Source organism: Gobius niger (assembly GCF_951799975.1).
Source record: "Gobius niger genome assembly, chromosome: 22".
Classification (NCBI taxonomy): Eukaryota; Metazoa; Chordata; class Actinopteri; order Gobiiformes; family Gobiidae; genus Gobius; species Gobius niger.
The window spans coordinates 3,313,773-3,334,841 of NC_136873.1; the positions used below are offsets into that span (position 1 = coordinate 3,313,773).

Sequence of the window (21,069 nt, forward strand, 5' to 3'; positions counted from 1 at the left end):
CTAAAAAATTCTACTGCTAGTTTTGGAGGGATTCCTTTCATGCAGGGCATCTCAGTTTAGATGCTGTATCTCCCGGTGAGCCTTAAGGAGGGTCTTCTCATCGGAACCTCGGAAAATGCCATTCATGTGAATCATGTAGATCTGCAATAAAAAAAAATGAAGGGGGGGGGGGAGGTATGTGGCGTTTTTTATTTTATTTGCTGATCTCCAAATATTTTAGCCTTGACTTTAATGTAATTTGGCCAGATTCAATGTCTGTGTGTATTTGGGGGATGTATGTGTATTGGGAACTGTCTGGGTGGGCGTACCCTCTCAATTTACGAAGGAGACAGTTTGGAGCATATTATCACCTCGTAGCTGAACTTCGCCTGAACCCAGAAAGACATATTCAGTATTTCAGGATGTGCACACCAAATGGAGGACCTACTGGCCATAATAGGACCTACAATCCGCCGCACTGACACCAACTACAGAGAAAGCATCAGTCCAAGACAGAGGCTTGCAGTAACTATCAGGTGAGAATTAAATAAACGTACACACATTTCCAAGAGTTGTTACAGTACAGGCCAGTCCAAAGGTAAGCCTTACAAAAAGAAAATGTTAAAATGAAAAAAAATTAAGTTCTTCCATGTATCGCCTTTGTGGATCTTGGTTGGAGGAGGTAGAGGGTGTAGAATGGAGAGGTATGAAGACTTGTTCTTAAGGTCGGCTGTATGGTTGGAATCCAGGCAATCTGTGTGGTTGAAATGGGGATGTATGTGTAGGAGGCCTGTCCTGGATCTCTGAAAGCACCTGCAGTATTCGGCCCTGTGCTGTAAGCCTTGAGGTTGGTGAAAGGGCATTTAAGGCGGGTACAATGCTTAGGGCAAAATGATACATAGCTTCATTCTCTGAGGGAACATGGGGGGGCAGGGGTCACAGTGGGTCTTGTTACTATATTTAGTAATTGCTGTTCAGCTGGTGTGTACGTCCTTTGTGGAGTGCTTGAGCGAGGTAGTGGACTGCTTGACTGAGGTCGTGGAGTGCTTGAGCGAGGTAGTGGACTGCTGGACTGAGGTCGTGGACTGCTGGACTGAGGTCGTGGAGTGCTTGAGCGAGGTAGTGGACTGCTTGACTGAGGTCGTGGTGTGCTGGAGCGAGGTAGTGGACTGCTTGACTGAGGTCGTGTAGTGCTTGAGCGAGGTAGTGGACTGCTTGACTGAGGTCGTGGTGTGCTGGAGCGAGGTAGTGGACTGCTGGACTGAGGTTGTGGAGTGCTGGAGCGAGGTAGTGGACTGCTGGACTGATGTCGTCGAGTGCTGGAGCGAGGTAGTGGACTGCTTGACTGAGGTCGGGGAGTGCTTGAGCGAGGTAGTGGACTGCTTTACTGAGGTCGTGGAGTGCTTGAGCGAGGTAGTAGACTGCTGGACTGAGGTCGTGGAGTGCTTGAGCGAGGTAGTGGACTGCTTGACTGAGGTCGTGGAGTGCTTGAGCGAGGTAGTGGACTGCTTGACTAAGGTCGTGGAGTGCTTGAGTGAGGTAGTGGACTGCTTGACTGAGGTCGTGGAGTGCTTGAGCGAGGTAGTGGACTTCTTGACTGAGGTCGTGGAGTGCTTGAGCGAGGTAGTGGACTGCTGGACTGAGGTCGTGGAGTGCTTGAGCGAGGTAGTGGACTGCTTGACTGAGGTCGTGGACTGCTTGAGCGAGGTAGTGGACTGCTTGACTGAGGTCGTGGAGTGCTGGAGCGAGGTAGTGGACTGCTTGACTGAGGTCGTGGAGTGCTTGAGCGAGGTAGTGGACTGCTGGACTGAGGTCGTGGAGTGCTTGACTGAGGTCGTGGAGTGCTTGAGCGAGGTAGTGGACTGCTGGACTGAGGTTGTGGACTGCTTGACTGAGGTCGTGGACTGCTGGACTGAGGTCGTGGAGTGCTTGAGCGAGGTAGTGGACTGCTTGACTGAGGTCGTGGACTGCTTGACTGAGGTCGTGGAGTGCTTGAGCGAGGTAGTGGACTGCTTGACTGAGGTCGTGGAGCGCTTGAGCGAGGTAGTGGACTGCTGGACTGAGGTCGTGTAGTGCTGGAGCGAGGTAGTTGACTGCTGGACTGAGGTCGTGTAGTGCTGGAGCGAGGTAGTGGACTGCTGGACTGAGGTCGTGGAGTGCTTGAGCGAGGTAGTGGACTGCTGGACTGAGGTCGTGGACTGCTGGACTGAGGTCGTGGACTGCTGGACTGAGGTCGTGGAGTGCTTGACTGAGGTCGTGGACTGCTGGACTGAGGTCGTGGAGTGCTTGAGCGAGGTAGTGGACAGCTTGACTGAGGTCGTGTATGCTGGAGCGAGGTAGTGGACTGCTGGACTGAGGTCGTGGAGTGCTTGAGCGAGGTAGTGGACTGCTGGACTGAGGTCGTGGAGTGCTTGAGCGAGGTAGTGGACTGCTTGACTGAGGTCGTGGAGTGCTTGAGCGAGGTAGTGAACTGCTTGACTGAGGTCGTGGAGTGCTTGACTGAGGTCGTGGACTGCTGGACTGAGGTCGTGGACTGCTAGACTGAGGTCGTGTAGTGCTGGAGCGAGGTAGTGGACTGCTGGACTGAGGTCGTGGACTGCTGGACTGAGGTCGTGGAGTGCTTGACTGAGGTCGTGGACTGCTGGACTGAGGTCGTGGAGTGCTTGAGCGAGGTAGTGGACTGCTTGACTGAGGTCGTGTATGCTGGAGCGAGGTAGTGGACTGCTGGACTGAGGTCGTGGAGTGCTTGAGCGAGGTAGTGGACTGCTGGACTGAGGTCGTGGAGTGCTTGAGCGAGGTAGTGGACTGCTTGACTGAGGTCGTGGAGTGCTTGAGCGAGGTAGTGAACTGCTTGACTGAGGTCGTGGAGTGCTTGACTGAGGTCGTGGAGTGCTTGACTGAGGTCGTGGACTGCTGGACTGAGGTCGTGGACTGCTGGACTGAGGTCGTGGAGTGCTTGACTGAGGTCGTGGACTGCTGGACTGAGGTCATGGACTGCTGGACTGAGGTCGTGGAGTGTTGCACCGAGTTGTGTCAGAAGGGGTGTCCACATCTTGTAATGGAGTACGGTTGGAGGCAGATATTGACCTATACGTTGCATATACAGCTCTTATTTGAGGTCGGACAGTTGGTGCTGTGACAAGTTGTTCAGTGTCCGGAGTAGGAAGATCTACCAACTCCTGTTCTTCCCCCGACTCCTCCTCAGGTGACACTTCTTCTGGTTGGGTAACTGATACAGAGCCCCTAGATCTACAAAAGACAATTTATTAGAGCGACATTTTAGTTTATATATTTTTTATACGGCATTGACATGATTTAAAACAAATATATCAACAATGGAAGCAGTGCACACCTTCTTGGTTGCGGGTGTGGGACAATGAAAGCCATTTGTTTTTCATATCGCCACCCTGTCCCTTCTGCTTCAGATCCACTCGTTTTTTTTTAAATATTTCACTAAAGAATCCCTTAGTTGCTTCCACCTCTTCTTGCAATCATCAGCTGTTTAGAAGAAAAACGTAATTACATTATAACATACGCATAAATGTAATAGTTACATTCTGTTACAAAGTATACATTTTACAGCCTGAATTACTGTTATATAGTACTATAATCATATTTCTATCTTTCAGGTTCCTTGCAACTGGTGAGAGTTTCACTAGTTTGGCCTTCCAGTATAGACTGGGAGTAGCTACTGTCGGCAGGGTCATCCACAGTACCCTGGAGGCCATAGAAAGCCAAATGCTGGGAACACAAATCCCTGTCCCAAACGAACTAATCTGGAGGACTGTTGCTGATGGATTTTGGTCTAAACGGAACTTCCCCAACTGCATTGGTGCCCTTGATGGAAAACATGTCAACATTAAAGCACCACAAAACTCTGGGAAGCCTGTACTATGACTATAAGCACCATTTTTCAATACATCTACTGGCACTAGTGGATGCAGACTCACGCTTCATCTACATTCATGTAGGTGACTATGGAGGAGCCAGTGATGGTGGAATATTTTCTACATCACCTCTGAAGAGAGGGCTGGAGGACAAAACCCTGCAAGTTCCATCAGACAGACTTTTACCTAATGCGCCTGCACACGGACTTATGCCACATGTAATAGTGGGCGATGCTGCATTCCCACTCAAAACATACCTGATGAGACCCTACTCTGGCATGAATCTTCGAGGACCAAAGCAGAATTTCAATTACAGGTTATCTCGGGCGAGAATGGCAGTTGAATGTGCATTTGGCATTCTAGCAGCAAGGTGGCGGGTGCTTCTCACAAAGATCAACATGTCACCTGATCATGTAGACAATGCTGTCATCGCGTGTTGCATACTACATAACAAATGGGTGGACTCAGACCCAGTCCAGCAGCTGCATCAGTGAGACAGCGATTTAGTGACTTTTTCATGTCTGCAGAGGGTCAACTACCAGGAACTCAGTAAACTTCAGGAGCCTACAATGTTGTTTATGTAAACAAACCTGGGCCTGGAGTACAAAGTGTTACTCTACATAAAAGTTCTAATGTTACTTTAATGTGTATATTTTTCTTGGGCTTTTCAAATAGTGCATTTAAAATAAAGAAGACTGATCATGTATAGGCTATAAGTATTTTTTTTATTTGTTTGTTTTTGAAGTTGTACATTTTTTTTGTTATGACACTAAGGGCCCGATCTTGTGCATCAAAACAGAGACGATAGCGTGACATTTTGCCTCAGTAGCAGCACTTTGTGATCTTGCCACTCCAGACTTAGTGCATTTAAGTGGGTGGAGACACACATTTTCCTCCAACCAGATCGACTCCGCGTCCAGGAGAGTGGTTGTGTGGGAGTGGTGGGTGAACATGTGCTTTTGTTTTGCTTCGCGTTCACGCCAAGCGCGGCCAATCCGCGCCACAGCGGACGCTGTAGCTCTTTTTCTCTGGAGACGTGAACATGGTTTAGCTCACGATGGGGTAAATAAAGTTTTTAGTTTGACCTGTAAGAGCCTAAGGCTTAAGAAAGAACGCAAGACAGCGCAATGTAAACGAGGAAGTGAACGTCAGCCGTGTTTCCATCAGTGCAGTCGCCTCCTCTTGTGACGCCCCCTCACAGGTGGCCGAGGCGAATGGGACATGTAGCGCCGCCACTCGGAAAATAATTCGCCAAGAGCCTGCGCCGCCCCGTGCGCCGCCACAAGATCTGGCCCAGAATATTTGTGTATTTGACCTTTTACTGACTCGTTGGCGTTATGGGTGCAGCATGGCACCTTTGCTTTCCCTCACAGTGGCCTTTATGACGCTCCAGAATCAATTGTTTTTGGGGTTCTGGCCCGTTTCTGGTACGAACCAATGGCCGCTTGTAGCAGAGATTCACCATGACGCTAGGGGCTGACATTGGCCGCCTTGCTGTAGAACCTCCATATGGTGGCGGCAGAACAAGCTAGTTTTACATTGCATAGCATTGGACACATTCTAAACAACTGTATAGCCTGGTCAATATTTTTAAAAACTTTCTACAGCTAGATATTGCTCTTGTGACAACGCTGGGTCAGGCACAATTGAGGGAAAACAAAGGTGCCATGCTGCACCCATAACGCCAACGAGTCATTAAAAGGTCAAATGCGCAAAAATATAACGTTTTTTTTTTTCACCTAAAAAGTTACATATTGCACTTTTAAATATAAATCGCTACCATAAAAAGTTGCTGCCGTTAGCTCTGACACCTAGTTTAAACTGTTTAATGACATGGGTACGGTTAAACATTTTTTTATACCAATATTTACAATACCGATGCCTGAATGATCATGAATCCCCCAAGCCGTTTTCTTCATTCATCAGGAATCCATGTGAAATCAATCTGATCTGACTGACATTTATCCATAAACATGAAGCTGAATTCGGTCGGTGTTTATCGTAGAAATCCATTATTACCAGAGCAGAGCAGACAGTTCCACATTCTATGAGTCTTCAAATCTTTAAAGGAAGTCAAGTTTCTTTATAATTTGTTTTTGTCTCAAGGAAACAAGAAGTATTTCAGTTCTTTGGCATTTTTTCTCACTGTTATGTTTTTTGTGTAGTGGGGATCGAGATCGATGGAGAGCTGAGCGACAGTGACGGTGAGTAAACCTTCCCACAGTGCATTTTGAAAAGTAGAGAACATCTACGGTTACGAGACAGGTCCTCCCCTCCTCACGGTGCCAACATTTCTGGGACAAAAAACAAGTTCAACAGCTGGAAGGCCAGGTCAGGATTTGAGAGACTGAGCTGGTCTAAATTTGCCCGGAGCACCCTCTGCAGGCGGCTCCGTGAGACTGACGCTTTGATTGCTGTACTTCCATCCACAGCAACCACTTACTGAAACTCTCCCTAAGACAAGGATGTTTGCTGATTAGGGATTTGGCTACGCTTTCATATTGTTGATTGGTCGGGTAAGCTGTGTAGCTGTAAATGTGTTCAGCTATCTTTTCCAGCATTTCGCGCTTCATGTCTTTTGGGACTTTTGTTACGACAGAACCATCCTTAAGATGTTTCAGCTCACAGTACCACTCTCCATTGGGGAAGATACTGCGGGTCTGGTTTCCAGTGTCAGTTTTAGTATGTCTGCTTCAGGACAGATGGCCCTCCCCATGACATGGCCCACCCATGACATCACCTCAACAAAACAAGGCTAGTTTAAACCAATCCAAATGAACCACATACCTGACCCTAATCCTAACCCTAAGGATAGTGGAGTGTTACAAACAAACCCTATCCTTACTTAGCCCTAACCTTGAGGATAGTGGAGTGTTACAAACTAACCCTATCCTTACTTAGCCCTAAACTTAAGGATAGTGGAGTGTTACAAACTAACCCTAATCTTACTTAGCCCTAAACTTAAGGATAGTGGAGTGTTACAAACTAACCCTAACCTTACTTAGCCCTAAACTTAAGGATAGTGGAGTGTTCTGGTGAGGGGTGTCCTGTGAGGCGGGGGATGTGGGGCGCTTGTCTGCTTCTGTGGTACAAAGTTAGTTCGCTGTTTGCGAAGGTGGCGCGTCTTGTGATGCAAAGTGGGAATGCAACAATGCCGTTCCGGTAAAATGGAGTGTCCGAGGGAAGCTTTAAAGTCTTAAAAACTACAAAATGAGGAGAGACAGAAGAAAAAATGCTCCTGATTGGACCTGAAAGCCCCCCCTCGTTCCCTGTGACAGGCCTGTTCACAGAAAGCTCCTCTCATTGGCCAAAGCTATGGTGATGGGGATTCTGATTAGTTTCTGAGATCAGCGGTAGCGGTGGTTTCTGTATGGAGTTTGCATGTTCTCCCCGTTTCCTTCCGTGTTTACATGCATGAGACCCATGTGTGTTCATTAATACGCACTTTCCCGACTTTTATCTGTTCTGCAGATGGTGGAGCGCCGCGAAGAGGGAACAGGCGTCAAGGGGCAGGAAGGGGCGCGGCTAAGGGACGTGGGCGCGGCAAGAAGGCGGCCAGCGACGATGAAGAGGAGGACGAAGAAGAGGAGGAGGCTCCTAGAGGGCGCCGTGGAGCCGGAAACCGGAAAAAAGCAGGCAATAAAAAACAAGCTGATGAGGTGGGCATTATTGTATGTTATTTGGAAATATATGCTCCAAAAAGTGCTGGCGATAAAGAAGAAAATCCATTGCATTTACAATATGTTTCTGCGCTTGTATAGTACATTATACTATCAACAGATGTCATAACCTACAATACTGAGATGAAGAACTGTCAAAATCTAATTGTTTTAACCAGGCTTATGGAAATAAAGATTTAATAAACATGGACATTGAGTGAAGCAGATTAAGCCGATCATCTTCAAATGCAAATTTGGCCGTGAATGGAATTTGAGCCAAATCTGGCCTGCACACCACCTACTGGAGATCCCTGAATATTTGACACGCTCGGTGTAGCTCCTTTCTGAGGGACTGCAAAAGACAGCCTTTAATTATCACTAGAGATGCACCGATCCAGCTTTTTGGCTTCCAATACTGATACTGGGGGTTTGAGTATTTGTCGATATCTGATATTAACAGATACCAAGAGACAGTGAAAAAAGGTGAATGTTCTCTTTTCTCCAGTGTGAGATAAATACAATCTTATCTTTAATAAACAAAGGAAAAAGAGGATCTGAGGCACTCGTTTTGACCTAGAGATGGTTGTCCTCAGGGCATATGTTTTAAAAAAGCGGCACCAGGTGGCCTTAAGTACTGATTGGGTGGTCATGTGACCATCTTCCACACACTATTTACAAACATTTACAACATATATTAAGTAAAATTATATACAAACATACATTGCGCAAAAAGCGAAGCAAGAAAAAATGTTAATATGTAACACCTTTTCTTGGAAGCAAGATGTTACATATTACTTATCAGTTATATCTATCAATAAACTAATGGAAAAACATTACACAAGGATCACTGGACTTTCTACTAATTATCCTTTGGGATATGACAGGCTTTTAGACTGCATTAACTGCATTATCGCATTAAGGGGAGACACTACAGGCAAAACTCAATTTTTTCAGTTTTCAGGTTTTGGGCCAGATTGGTCTCTGATCATTTAAACTTTCACCTGGAAACAGAAAATATGCCTAATCTTCACAATAACATGTTTAAATATTGCGCTGATTCAATGTTCCCCCATAGACTTATATGGGAGAACACAATTTCAAGGGCCTTTTCCTCAAAACACATTTTTCTGTCATTGTGGCGACACTATGTCCACGTCAGTCGGACCTAAAGACTTCACATTTTCCAGCCTTGGACTGAGCAATATTTGGAAGATTTAATTATTTAATCCCTTAAGCCCCATTTATTGAGTTTTGAATGTCAAAAAATGGAAGACCCAGGACACGGTGGTGGGACTATGTCTCCGAGCTGGCCTGGTGTCGCCTCGGGGTCCCCCCAGAACAGCTGGGCATCTCTGCTGAGACTGCTGCCCCCGCGACCCGGCCCCGGATAAAGCGGAAGAAAATGGATGGATGGATGTCAAAAAATAAGGCGAAAATTTATTTTTTTACAAATGTTTACACTAAAAAACAGCTTATTTTCAAACTAAACAAGAAATCCAAAATCCCCTCTGAAAAAGTCTTGGCTCATTTACCAATAAAATGAAACAATAAATTTGAACGTAGCTCTATCCATTTTTCAGATTTCGTCGCCGAAAAGATGGGAAATTTGGGGCATTTTTAGGCATAAAACACCTTGTTCTTATATGAAAAGATAAAATGAAAGAAAACTTGCAATGTATTTTTTCCTCACATTTATGCCAGTGATCGACAGCAACAGTTTCAAATTGATATCTGTAAATATACATTTTTTCCCTATTCACCTGCAGGGTCTCGCCTTAATTGCATTACAGTCGTGCCAATAAGTGTACACACCCTGGTGGATTATAGAGCATTCCTCAAAGAATATGAACGAAAACACAAAAACTTTTTTTTTCACTCATGGTCATTGATGCTCCTGATGGAGAATTCCCTAACAGTTATGAAGCCATTTATTGTGGAAAAATAAAAAAATAACAACTAAAAAACTAAACTTAACTCATTCCAAATCACCATAACAAAATAAAATGCCACAATGACCCTATCAATCTAATGGTAGAGCAGACCATTCCTCTTTGCCAAAAGCCTCCAGTTCCTGTAAGGTCCTGGGCTGTCTTGCATGAACAGCGCATTTGAGCTCTCCCCACAGTGGCCCAATGATATCGAGGTCAGGAGACTGAGACGGCCACTCCAGAACCTTCACTTTATTCTGCTGGAGCCAGTGGCAGGTCGACTTGGCCTTGTGTTTTGGCTCGTTGTCATGTTGGAACGTCCAAGTGCGACACATGCGCAACTTCCGGGCTGATGAGCGCAAATTCTCCTCCAGTGTTTTTTTTGATAAACTGTGCATTCATCCTGCCATCAATTTTGACCAGGTTTCCAGTTCCTTTGCTAACTTTAACATCCCCAAAACATCAGCAAACCACCTCCATAGTTCACAGTAGGGATGGTGCACTTTTTATCATCGGCCATCGGCCCATCAGCAAGGCCTAGGATGAAAAGCCTATGAGTGAAAAAATTGAATGTGGAAAGCACTTTTACTCTGTACACAGCTTTTAAATGTGCTCTATAAATAAGCTTGACCTTGATCTTTACAACTAGGACAGCGAGGAAGAAGACAACCCCAGGAAGAAGCGCGGGGGAGCGGCTGCCAACAAGAAGAGAGGCCGCAAAGGGCAGGAGAGCGAGGACAGCGAGGAGGAACCGAAGAAGGGCCGGAAGGGAGGGAAGAAGGGAGCAAAAGAGCAGGAGGACAAAGGGAAGAAGGGAGATGCCAAAGGGAAAGACAAAGGCAAGGACAAGGGCAAGGACAAAGGCAAGGACAAAGGGAAGGACAATGACAAGAAGAAAAAGAAGAAAGGAGACAGGTACGTTCTTAAAGCTGCACGGCAGAACATTTCTTGTATATGCTGCTACATCACAAAAGCACTTTTTCTTACAAGATACAAGTTAAAAATAATACTGTGAGGTTTGATGCTAAACATTTCGTGATAGACTTCTGTACAGTTTTACAACCACTGTGGTTTGTTGTTCATCTACATTTCATTTTAAGCTTTAAGGTCAGCGCACACTACACGATTTGTTCAGTCTTTTGTTCAGATTTTTATAAAGAATGGGGGGGTCCACACTACATGGCTGGATTTAGCGTGAGTATAGAACGTCTGGGGGTTCACACATAATGACTGAGAAGAGTATGATGATTCAGACACGCTCGGGTTTGTGCAGATAAAGGCACAATATGGACGGTTTCTGCCAGACAAACACATCAGATTAAGAGAACAGATGCTACAAAGCAGCAGACGGGTATTTGAAGCTGCTGGTGCCTCTGGAGTCTCCCGAACATCAAGGTGTAGGACCCTCCAGAGGCTGCAGTTGCGCATAAACCCTCTCTCCGTGCCTCCCCTGTTAATTGAAGCTGATGAACAGAAACGGCTGCAACGGCCTGAGGAATACATGAGGACTCATTATCAAACAGTCTTGTTCACTGATGAGGCCGTGTAACCCTGGATGGTCAAATCAATGGAGTAGCGGATAGTTGGAACAATGTCCCAACAAGGCTGTGACGTCAGTAAGGAGGGGGAAGAGTCATGTTTTGGGCCAGAATCATGGGGAGAGAGCTGGTCAGTCTCTTTAGGCCCTTTTAGGATCCCTGAAGGTGTGAAAATGACCTTTGAACGCAGTGTAGTTTGATTTCCTGCTAGTTGCGTCTTTCTGCTGTCCACATTACACAAGTCCAGTCGTGTCCCCCTTACACTACGAGACACGACTCTGTGCGACTGAAAATGAGATCAAAATCGGTCATGAAAGTCGTGTAGTGTGTGCTGACCTTTATCTGTGATTGGATCAAATGCATCGCCTTTGGGCATGTGTGTTGACCGAGAACAGCATGGACACGGTTTGACATTATCGTGTCCTTGGGGTGTTGTTGAGTCTGTGTGTTCCCTGGTGCAGCTCCTCAGACTCCAACTCCAACTCTGAGGAAGAGGACTCCATGTCTGAGGGAGAGATGGCCCAGCTGATGGAGGAGGTGGAGGAGAAGAAGAAGCTCATCGCCAACATCCGCAATAAGCCCTGGAGGATGGGCCGCAGACTCACAAACCTCAAGTAAGACATGTCCACAACATATAGGGACGGACCAAACCTCACAGAGACACATTCGCCTGAGGGACAGACCAAACCCCACAGAGATACATTCACCTGAGGGATAGACCAAACCCCACAGAGACACATTCGCCTGAGGGACAAACCAAACCCCACAGAGACACATTCGCCTTAAAGACATACCAAACCCCACAGAGACACATTCGCCTTAAAGACATACCAAACCCCACAGAGACACATTCGCCTTAAAGACATACCAAACCCCACAGAGACACATTCGCCTTAAAGACATACCAAACCCCACAGAGACACATTCGCCTTAAAGACATACCAAACCCCACAGAGACACATTCGCCTTAAAGACATACCAAACCCCACAGAGACACATTCGCCTGAGGGACAGACCAAATCCCACAGACACAGTCGCCTGAGGGACAGACCAAACTCCACAGAGACACATTCGCCTGAGGGACAGATCAAACCCCACAGAGACACATTCGCCTGAGGGACAGATCAAACTCCACAGAGACACATTCGCCTGAGGGACAGATCAAATCCCACAGAGACACATTCACCTGAGGGACAGACCAAACCCCACAGAGACACATTCACCTGAGGGACAGACCAAATCCCACAGAGGCACATTCGCCTGAGGGACAGACCAAACCCCACAGAGACACATTCGCCTGAGGGACAGACCAAACCCCACAGAGACACATTCGCCTGAGGGACAGACCAAACCCCACAGAGACACATTCGCCTGAGGGACAGACCAAACCTCACAGAGACACATTCGCCTGAGGGACAGACCAAACCTCACGGAGACACATTCGCCTGAGGGACAGACCAAACCCCACGGAGACACATTTGCCTGAGGGACAGACCAAACCCCACAGAGACACATTCACCTAAGGGACAGACCAAACCTCACAGAGACACATTCGCCTGAGGGACAGACCAAACCTCACAGAGACACATTCACCTGAGGGACAGACCAAACCTCACAGAGACACATTCGCCTGAGGGACAGACCAAACCCCACAGAGACACATTCACCTGAGGGACATACCAAACCCCACAGAGACACATTCGCCTGAGGGACAGACCAAACCTCACAGAGACACATTCGCCTGAGGGACAGACCAAACCTCACAGAGACACATTCACCTGAGGGACAGACCAAACCTCACAGAGACACAGTCGCCTGAGGGACAGACCAAACCTCACAGAGACATTCGCCTGAGAGACAGACCAAACCCCACAGACACATTCGCCTGAGGGACAGACCAAACCCCACAGAGACACATTTGCCTGAGGGACAGACCAAACCCCACAGAGACACATTCACCTGAGGGACAGACTAAACCTCACAGAGACACATTCGCCTGAGGGACAGACCAAACCTTAATCATGAGGATGAGAACAGAAGAGATGTCATGGAGTGTATTTTTTTGCAGGGAGGCACAGGAATTTGTGGACAAGTTTGAAGGGGCACTGGGCAAAGGCAAAGGCCGGAAGTGGTACGCCTACAAAGTCATGATGACCAAGGTCTGCACCACCAACACACTGTTAAGCTAAAGGAAGGGTGGGGGCTGTACTGATTCAAGAACCTCATATGACTTCTCCATTCTCGAAACGCTCACCTCTGATTCACAGAAATGGATCAAGTTCCAGAGGGACTTTGAGAACTTCCGCACCTCCTGTATTCCCTGGGAGAGCCGCATCAAGGAAGTGGAAAGTCAGTAAAGTCTCACTGGCCCTCACTCTACAGACTTTTAACTTTTTTATTTTGAACCTCTAACGACGACCTTTTACTTTACTTCACTCGCACTTCTTCCAGGTCACTTTGGCTCATCCGTGGCGTCATACTTTATCTTCCTGCGCTGGATGTACGGCCTCAACATGGTGCTGTTCGGGCTCACCTTCGGACTGGTGGTCATCCCAGAGGTCAGCGGGCTCCAAACACACCAACCCATTTCTGTGTCCACACCGAAGTTCACATAGTTCATTGATCTACGTTGTCTGTCGAGAGCAAATAAATAATACTTTCAACTGGTCCTGGTCAAAAACGGCTGTGTTGACCTAAGAGGTAACACTTTACATTACGGGCCGGTAAGTCCTTGGTAATTACAGTGGTACTTATGGTGGTAATTACAGTGGCAATTCTAGGTACTTATTGTGGTTCTTACAGTGGTACTTACAGTGGTAATTACAGTGGTAATTCTAGGTACTTATTGTGGTTCTTACAGTGGTACTTACAGTGGTAATTACAGTGGTAATTCTAGGTACTTATTGTGGTTCTTACAGTGGTACTTACAGTGGTAATTACAGTGGTAATTCTAGGTACTTATTGTGGTTCTTACAGTGGTACTTACAGTGGAAATTACAGTGGTAATTCTAGGTACTTATTGTGGTTCTTACAGTGGTACTTACAGTGGTAATTACAGTGGCAATTCTAGGTACTTATTGTGGTTTTTACAGTGGTACTTACAGTGATACTTACAGTGGTAATTACAGTGGCAATTCTAGGTACTTATTGTGGTTCTTACAGTGGTAGTTACAGTGATACTTACAGTGGCAATTCTAGGTACTTATTGTGGTTTTTACAGTGGTACTTACAGTGGTACTTACAGTGGTAATTACAGTGGCAATTCTAGGTACTTATTGTGGTTCTTACAGTGGTACTTACAGTGGTAATTACAGTGGTAATTACAGTGGTAATTCTAGGTACTTATTGTGGTTGTTACAGTGGTACTTACAGTGGAAATTACAGTGGTAATTCTAGGTACTTATTGTGGTTCTTACAGTGGTACTTACAGTGGTAATTACAGTGGCAATTCTAGGTACTTATTGTGGTTCTTACAGTGGTACTTACAGTGGTAATTCTAGGTACTTATTGTGGTTCTTACAGTGGTACTTACAGTGGTAATTACAGTGGCAATTCTAGGTACTTATTGTGGTTCTTACAGTGGTACTTACAGTGGTAATTACAGTGGCAATTCTAGGTACTTATTGTGGTACTTAAAGGATACTATAGTGACAATTACAAGGTATGTACTTCTAGATACAGTGGTAACTCTTAGTAATGAAGGTTGTACTTCTTGTTTTCCCTAATGCTGTTTTATGTTGTTTTGTAGTCACACAATCCTAGAAATTAATTCTGTATGTAGAAGTAGCACATTTACTACCTATGAATTGCTGCTGTAGCATCCTTGAATTACCAATAAGTAGATGTATCACAAGAAGTACCAAGAATTACCACTGTAATTACCACTATAGTACCACGGACTTACCGGCCCGTAATGTAAAGTGTTACCTACCATCTTACATCTAAAAAGAAAAGCCTTATTCAAAGTTTTTCTTTCTTTTTTCCCGGTATTCCGCACATTGTAAATCACCACCTCCTTCTCTTGTTCCAGGCGAACTAGAGGTCGACCGATACAGGTTTTTCTCACGAATTTCAAACTGCAAATTTTTCGTCGCAGTTTGGTCTTTAGTGCAACTTTAAACACAACTCTTGGCGGGTCATTTACCAAGAGTTTACTCACGCGCAAATCGATTAGTGGTATGTTTGGGAATAGGTTGCTTCTTTTCTAAATCTCGACTTGGGTGAATCTTTTTCTACTAACTAGATGACTGATTCTCTGTGCTCTAACTGCCAGGTTTTGATGGGCCTGCCGTACGGATCGGTTCCCAGGAAAACAGTTCCGCGGGAAGACCAGGACACTGCCCAGGACTACTCTGTGCTCATGGACTTCAATGTGAGAACTCATAATATTGATAAAATGTTTAAGGTTTAAACGTCGGTCTACAATGGCAAATCAGCAAATCAAATTGCTTTGCAGTCTTTTGCTTTGGTAATTCCCAAAAAGAACAATGGGCCTCATTCATGAAATATGCACTTGAACCCTTTTTACGCTTGGCATTCACAAAATTAGTTCTTGGCTTAAAGTTTATTTTTCTGTAAGAATAGATTGTAAGAACTGTCTGGACAACTGTTGCGTGCAAACAATCTACAGTTTTAGAATCTTATCAGTCAAAATAAACCCTTTCTCATGATCAATAACACATTTCTACAAATTATCTTATTTACAAATTCTTTGAGAGAATAACAGTGATCAGTTTATTTTTATTATGGGGATGCAATAGGACAACATAAACAAAAAAACATGGAAAATCTGATATTACAAAAAAAAGAGAGAGAAGAAGAAGCTATAACAATTAAAAAGAAATGTTTTGAGATATTGTCCAGCAATAAAGTTTAAATAATAAAACAGATACATGTTCATGTCAGATGAAGGTTTTGGTGCTTACAGATTTACTCACTGTGGAGAAGTGAAGTAAGAGCATTGTTATTTAAGGGGAGACACTGCAGGCAAAACTCAATTTTTTCAGTTTTCAGGTTTTGGGCCAAATTGGTCTCTGAACATATAAGCTTTCACCTGGAAACAGAAAACATGCCTAATCTTCACAATAACATGTTTAAATATTGCGCTGATTCAATGTTCCCCCATAGACTTATATGGGAGAATGCAATTTCAAGGGCCTTTTTCTCAAAACACATTTTTCTGTCATTGTGGCGACACTTTGTCCACGTCAGTCGGACATAAAGACTTCAAATTTTCCAGCCTTGGACTGAACAATATTTGGAAGATTTTTTCAGAGGGATTTTTTATTATCTAATCCCTAAAGCCCCATTTATTGAGTTCTCAATGTCAAAAAATGAGGCGAAAATTCCATTTTTACAAACTTTTCCACTAAAAAACAGCTTATTTTAAAACTAAACAAGAAATCCAAAATCCCCTCTGAGAAAGTCTTGGTAACTCATTTATCAATAAAATGAAACCATACATTTGAATGTAGCTCTATCCATTATTCAGATTTCGTCGCCGAAAAGATGTGAAATTTGGGGCATTTTTAGGCATAAAACACCTTGTTCTTATATGAAAAGATAAAATGACAGAAAACTTGCAATGTATTTTTTTCTCACATTTATGCCAGTGATCGACAGCAAAAGTTTCAAATTGATATCTGTAAATTTAAATTATTTCCCTATTCAGCTGCAGCGTCTCGCCTTAAAAAATTATACTTAAGTAGAAATGAAAAGAATTGTGTGATGAAATTACTTGAAAAAGTTGAGGTACTTGAGTAATTTCAGGTACTTGAGCAACTGAGTAGCCTACTTATGGATGTATTTTCTACCAAATAAAGACGCAGAGACATGGCGAAGGACAGAGTGGTTCAACGGCCCACATTTGTGCATATATAACAGGGAATGCTAACCACTATACTAATGTTAGCTTCATGCTACACGCTAACCGCTACCTTCGAGTGATGTTTTTTTTTTGCTTATAGTGGACAACAACACAACCATTAGGACCTGACTGAGCCAATAGGCTACTCAAAGTCTGACAGAAGATGCCTCAAAAAATAATGAAAAATAATCATTCCCTTTACACACTCCTCTTCCAATGGCCGCTGGTTGCGCTGCTTTATGACCACGATGCTCGGGGCCAACGTTGCTGTAGTACCGACATATGGGGCGGCAGAACAAGCTAGTCTTTCAAAAGCTACCATTGCACTTTAGACACGTTGAAAACAACTTTAAGGCCTGGTGCCGAATCTTCCTAAATTTCTACAGCTAGATATAAGAAATCTATATAGAAATCATCCTGTATACTAATGAGGCCCGAACTGTTAGCATTAGAGCTGCGCGGCTGTGACCCAAATACACGTCATGCAAGGGCTGAGTCTACAGTGAAGATCCCGCCCTTATGCCCTTTTTAGGAACATGCTTCGTCAGAGCTGGGGAGTCTGCAAATCCGCCATGACTTCCCCCTCAAACTTAGTTGTTATAGCAAACAGGAAGGAGTGAGTACTGACGGTCTATTAATAACATGTCATTGTCTACGTTCCCTCCACCTCGCTAGGCCACACCCCCTAGTGTTACACAGTCAATATGATGTGAATGCCATGCTAATGATAACAAAGCGCATCCTTGTGATATTTGTGGCGCATGTTTTTGGCAAAAATAATATTTTGCGAATGTTACTATTCACCCCCATTGGTGGAGTTCACATCGGAGCGTGTCCTTTCGGGAGGATCAGAGGTGATTTGTTGTTCAGCGTGATACGTAGCATCGGTACATCGGAGTAGGAATTGCTGTTTTCTCTCACGCTTGCGCTCATTTCAAGTTTAACCAAAATAAAACATCATTCTTCATCTGAGAAAACCTTCCCATTTTTTTGTTTGTTGAAGTTTGTGAGATCAAATATTTCCTTTTAAGTTTCATTGGACCCGGAAGTAGAGTGATGACATAATCACTTAACAAACGTACCGCAATATTCGTGAATGTGTGTAATAATTAGTGTGATTAATGGCAACACATTGAAACAAGTAATAGCTTGCGTGAAGCCCCGAATCCTCAAATTCCCTCCACATTGGTGACTTGTCATTGTTATGTGTAAACACTTTAGAACACATTGTGAATCTGACTGTTTAAGCGGTAATCACCAACTTTTTCTAAAGAAAGCGTTCATGAATGAAGCCCAATGTCACTTTACATGGGCAAACAGTGTTAACCTTCTTACATTTGCCTTTCGCTTCCAGGGCTACTGTAAATACTCCATCATGTTTTACGGATACTACAACAGCCAGAGGACCATCGGGCTGCTCAAGTTCAGGCTGCCCCTGTCCTACCTCCTGGTTGGCATCGGCACCTTCGGGTACAGCCTCATGGTGGTCATCCGAACGTGAGTCCAAGCTGCCCACTAAGGGAGGTGATGAAAGGGGAGGGTGATAGGTGTTTTTGAGAGACGCCGATGGTGAAGAGGAATTGATGAGGCTCAGGAGGCTGATGGTTCTGCTGCTGAGAGAGAGGAAGGGTGCTTTGGAGGCTACGAGAACATGAAGTTGAGCTGTAAATATCACCAAATGCATCCTAACCAATTTTTAGATTTTGATTGTAAACTTCCCCATTCACCTTTGCTAACTGGGTCAGAGGACTTGCACAGGTCTAGGTCTACTAGTATGTCAAATTCAAACTTTTTGTTGTGTCTATACATAGGTTTATAAATGATGCATCAAGCATTATATACGATTTGAAAAAAAGCTCCAAACTATTCATGTGTAGATTTTAACGTGAACGACGTTGTAAAATGTTAGTAAAAGCCTACATTTTGTGATTGCTTGAATAGTTGTGATAATTGATAATTTAAAAAAATGGCTGACGGCTGCTATTTGGATTTAAAGTTTCCCTGCGGTGTTAACAGATAAAGTCTTTCTGTAGCTGTTGTTTGGTTTCTCCAATGTAATGTTCTTTGCACCAAATAGAATTAACCACATTGCTTTGTTTGTGGCTAGGCCTTTTGTCTTTAGAGTGAACACATTTTTGTGTTTTCACAAGTTTGTGGTGCACTGGAATTCTGTGTTGTCTTAAAGGATCTGAATCATGTTATTTTAGCCATCCCAAAGTAAAGTATAGGCTTCTATTTCATTCCTCCTGACTGCCAGAGGGCGGTGCTTGAGAATATATACCAACAAAGTCACGCCATTGGACGTGACCGGGGTGACGTCAGTGTTTATAAACCCAATGTACCCAGCGCTCGTTTCTTTTCTACGTTCTCGCTTCGTGCAGTGGTTGGATATTGGATAAACATTTTGGATACGATTGCAGCTCTCGCTTGTAGCCTCGCTGACCATCTGGTTGGAGTTGCGTGCCATTTCCCACTTCCTCCTGAGGCTGCGAGACACAGCTTGACTGTCCTTCGTTGGAACTCCTTATCGTAAGTACATCTTTTTCCAGCCACCCGTCCCTGGTTAGCCGGGTCACTTTTCTTGTGCTAGTTATAACTGCTAAGTTTGGGCTGACTGGTTGTTGTTCGACCTGGGCCAGCTAGCGTTAAGTGTTTTGGCGTTTGCTGCTATTTCCTCAATAGGCTAGCTTAGCCTGTAGTGTGTTTTATCAGTGGCAAGTATCTTGCTGTGATAGTTGTGAGTGTTGTCCGCTCTTACGATATATTTTTTCTGCGCTCCCGCAATTTTGCCATTTGTTGCGACTGTGAGTGGTTCCCACTCCGTGCCTTCCCTAATCTGTTGGTGAGTGACTCCCGCTCCCTACTCCTGTGCGCTGGCAGCGAGCTATTCTTGCTTCGTGCCTTGTGTTGCCCCTTGGCTTTGAGTGAAACCCGCTCCGTGCTATTGTACAAGCTAGTATTGGCTACAATTTTGGCTGTGAGTGATTCTTGCTCCGTGCCTTTGGTTATTGCTGTGGCTGTGAGTGACTCCCGCTCCGTAGCCTTGTATTGTCATCAGTGTCCGTGTGGGCCGTGATGTCGTTAGTGAACAGCTGTAAATAACTGCTTGGCTCCGCTGAGCTCTGAGGATGGACATATGATGTGCCCCTCGTGTCTCAGGATTGGACATTTGAGGGACTGTGTCTGTATGCCACTGGCGGAGAGGTCTGCTGGACTGGTGCCGGTGGAGAGCATGATGCATCAGGGGACCTTGGTCTCCGGCCCCAGGAAGGAACCGAAGCGCCGTAAGCCCACAGATGGTGAAGCCCCCTCGGCCAAGAAGGGGCGCCATGACGGTGTATTGTCCGCTAAGGTTGATACTTTGGCTTCGGAGTTTGCTCAGATTAAGTCCTTACTTCTGAGTCTACACCCCAATGACTCAGTGACTCCTCCTCCCACTGTCTATGAGGGTCACGCTGACCAGACCAACCCGTTTGACACTGGTGTACGGGAAGACGACACCATATCTATTGCTGCTACTGATTCCTTGTTCAGGGGCGAAGATGCAAGTTACATGGTGGACCGGGAGGGTAGAGAGCGATCCCTAAGCCCCTCTGTAGGGGGCTCTCAATATTCTGAGTCTGGACCTGGATTATCCTTTGTTAAACAGGCTGTGCAACTGGATTTATCCCGGCTGGGAATTGATAAACCACCTGCAGAAACTACTACTCCAAGTGCCTTTTTTAATGATTCAAATTACTTTCTTGTTCCAAAGAAGGATGGCGGTTTTCACCCTATCCTCGATCTCAGATACCTGAATCGTTATATCAAAGTGCTACGGTTTCACATGCTTTGCACAGTGGACGTCCTTCAAGCTATCACACCAGGGGATTGGTTCACATGTGTTGACCTAAAGGACGCCTATTTCCATGTGCTGGTGGCGCCTCGCGCTTGCCCCGCTGCAAGCCCGTGGACTACGAATCCTCCCCTACTTAGACGACTGGCCTATGTGCGCTCCGACTCAGGAGCAGGCACGCAACGACACGGCCCTCCTTTTGAACCACGTGTCTCAGTTGGGACTCACAGTGAATTTCACAAAGATTTCTTTGAATCCCAGTCAACAAGCTGTCTTCATCGGCATAATCATTGATTATCATTCTCGGGCCATGACTGCCTCCTCATCTCCACAGAGGGTGGAGGATGCGGTTTGTCTCGTCTCACACGTTCGACGAC

At 45.1% G+C, this 21,069-nt stretch overlaps 1 protein-coding gene across 1 annotated transcript in view; it reads left to right on the forward strand.

The window, feature by feature from the left end:
* tmc2a (transmembrane channel-like 2a) overlaps positions 1-21,069 on the forward strand; it is a gene marked incomplete at its 3' end in the record, with an annotated part of 62,202 nt that overhangs the window by 7,755 nt on the left and 33,378 nt on the right. The window contains exons 2-10 of the mRNA XM_079581153.1: positions 6,032-6,070; positions 7,338-7,525; positions 10,103-10,368; positions 11,453-11,605; positions 13,060-13,150; positions 13,259-13,340; positions 13,443-13,549; positions 15,265-15,363; positions 18,212-18,354. Of these exons, the coding sequence (XP_079437279.1) occupies positions 6,032-6,070; positions 7,338-7,525; positions 10,103-10,368; positions 11,453-11,605; positions 13,060-13,150; positions 13,259-13,340; positions 13,443-13,549; positions 15,265-15,363; positions 18,212-18,354 (1,168 nt within the window). The remainder of the gene's footprint in view (positions 1-6,031; positions 6,071-7,337; positions 7,526-10,102; positions 10,369-11,452; positions 11,606-13,059; positions 13,151-13,258; positions 13,341-13,442; positions 13,550-15,264; positions 15,364-18,211; positions 18,355-21,069) is intronic.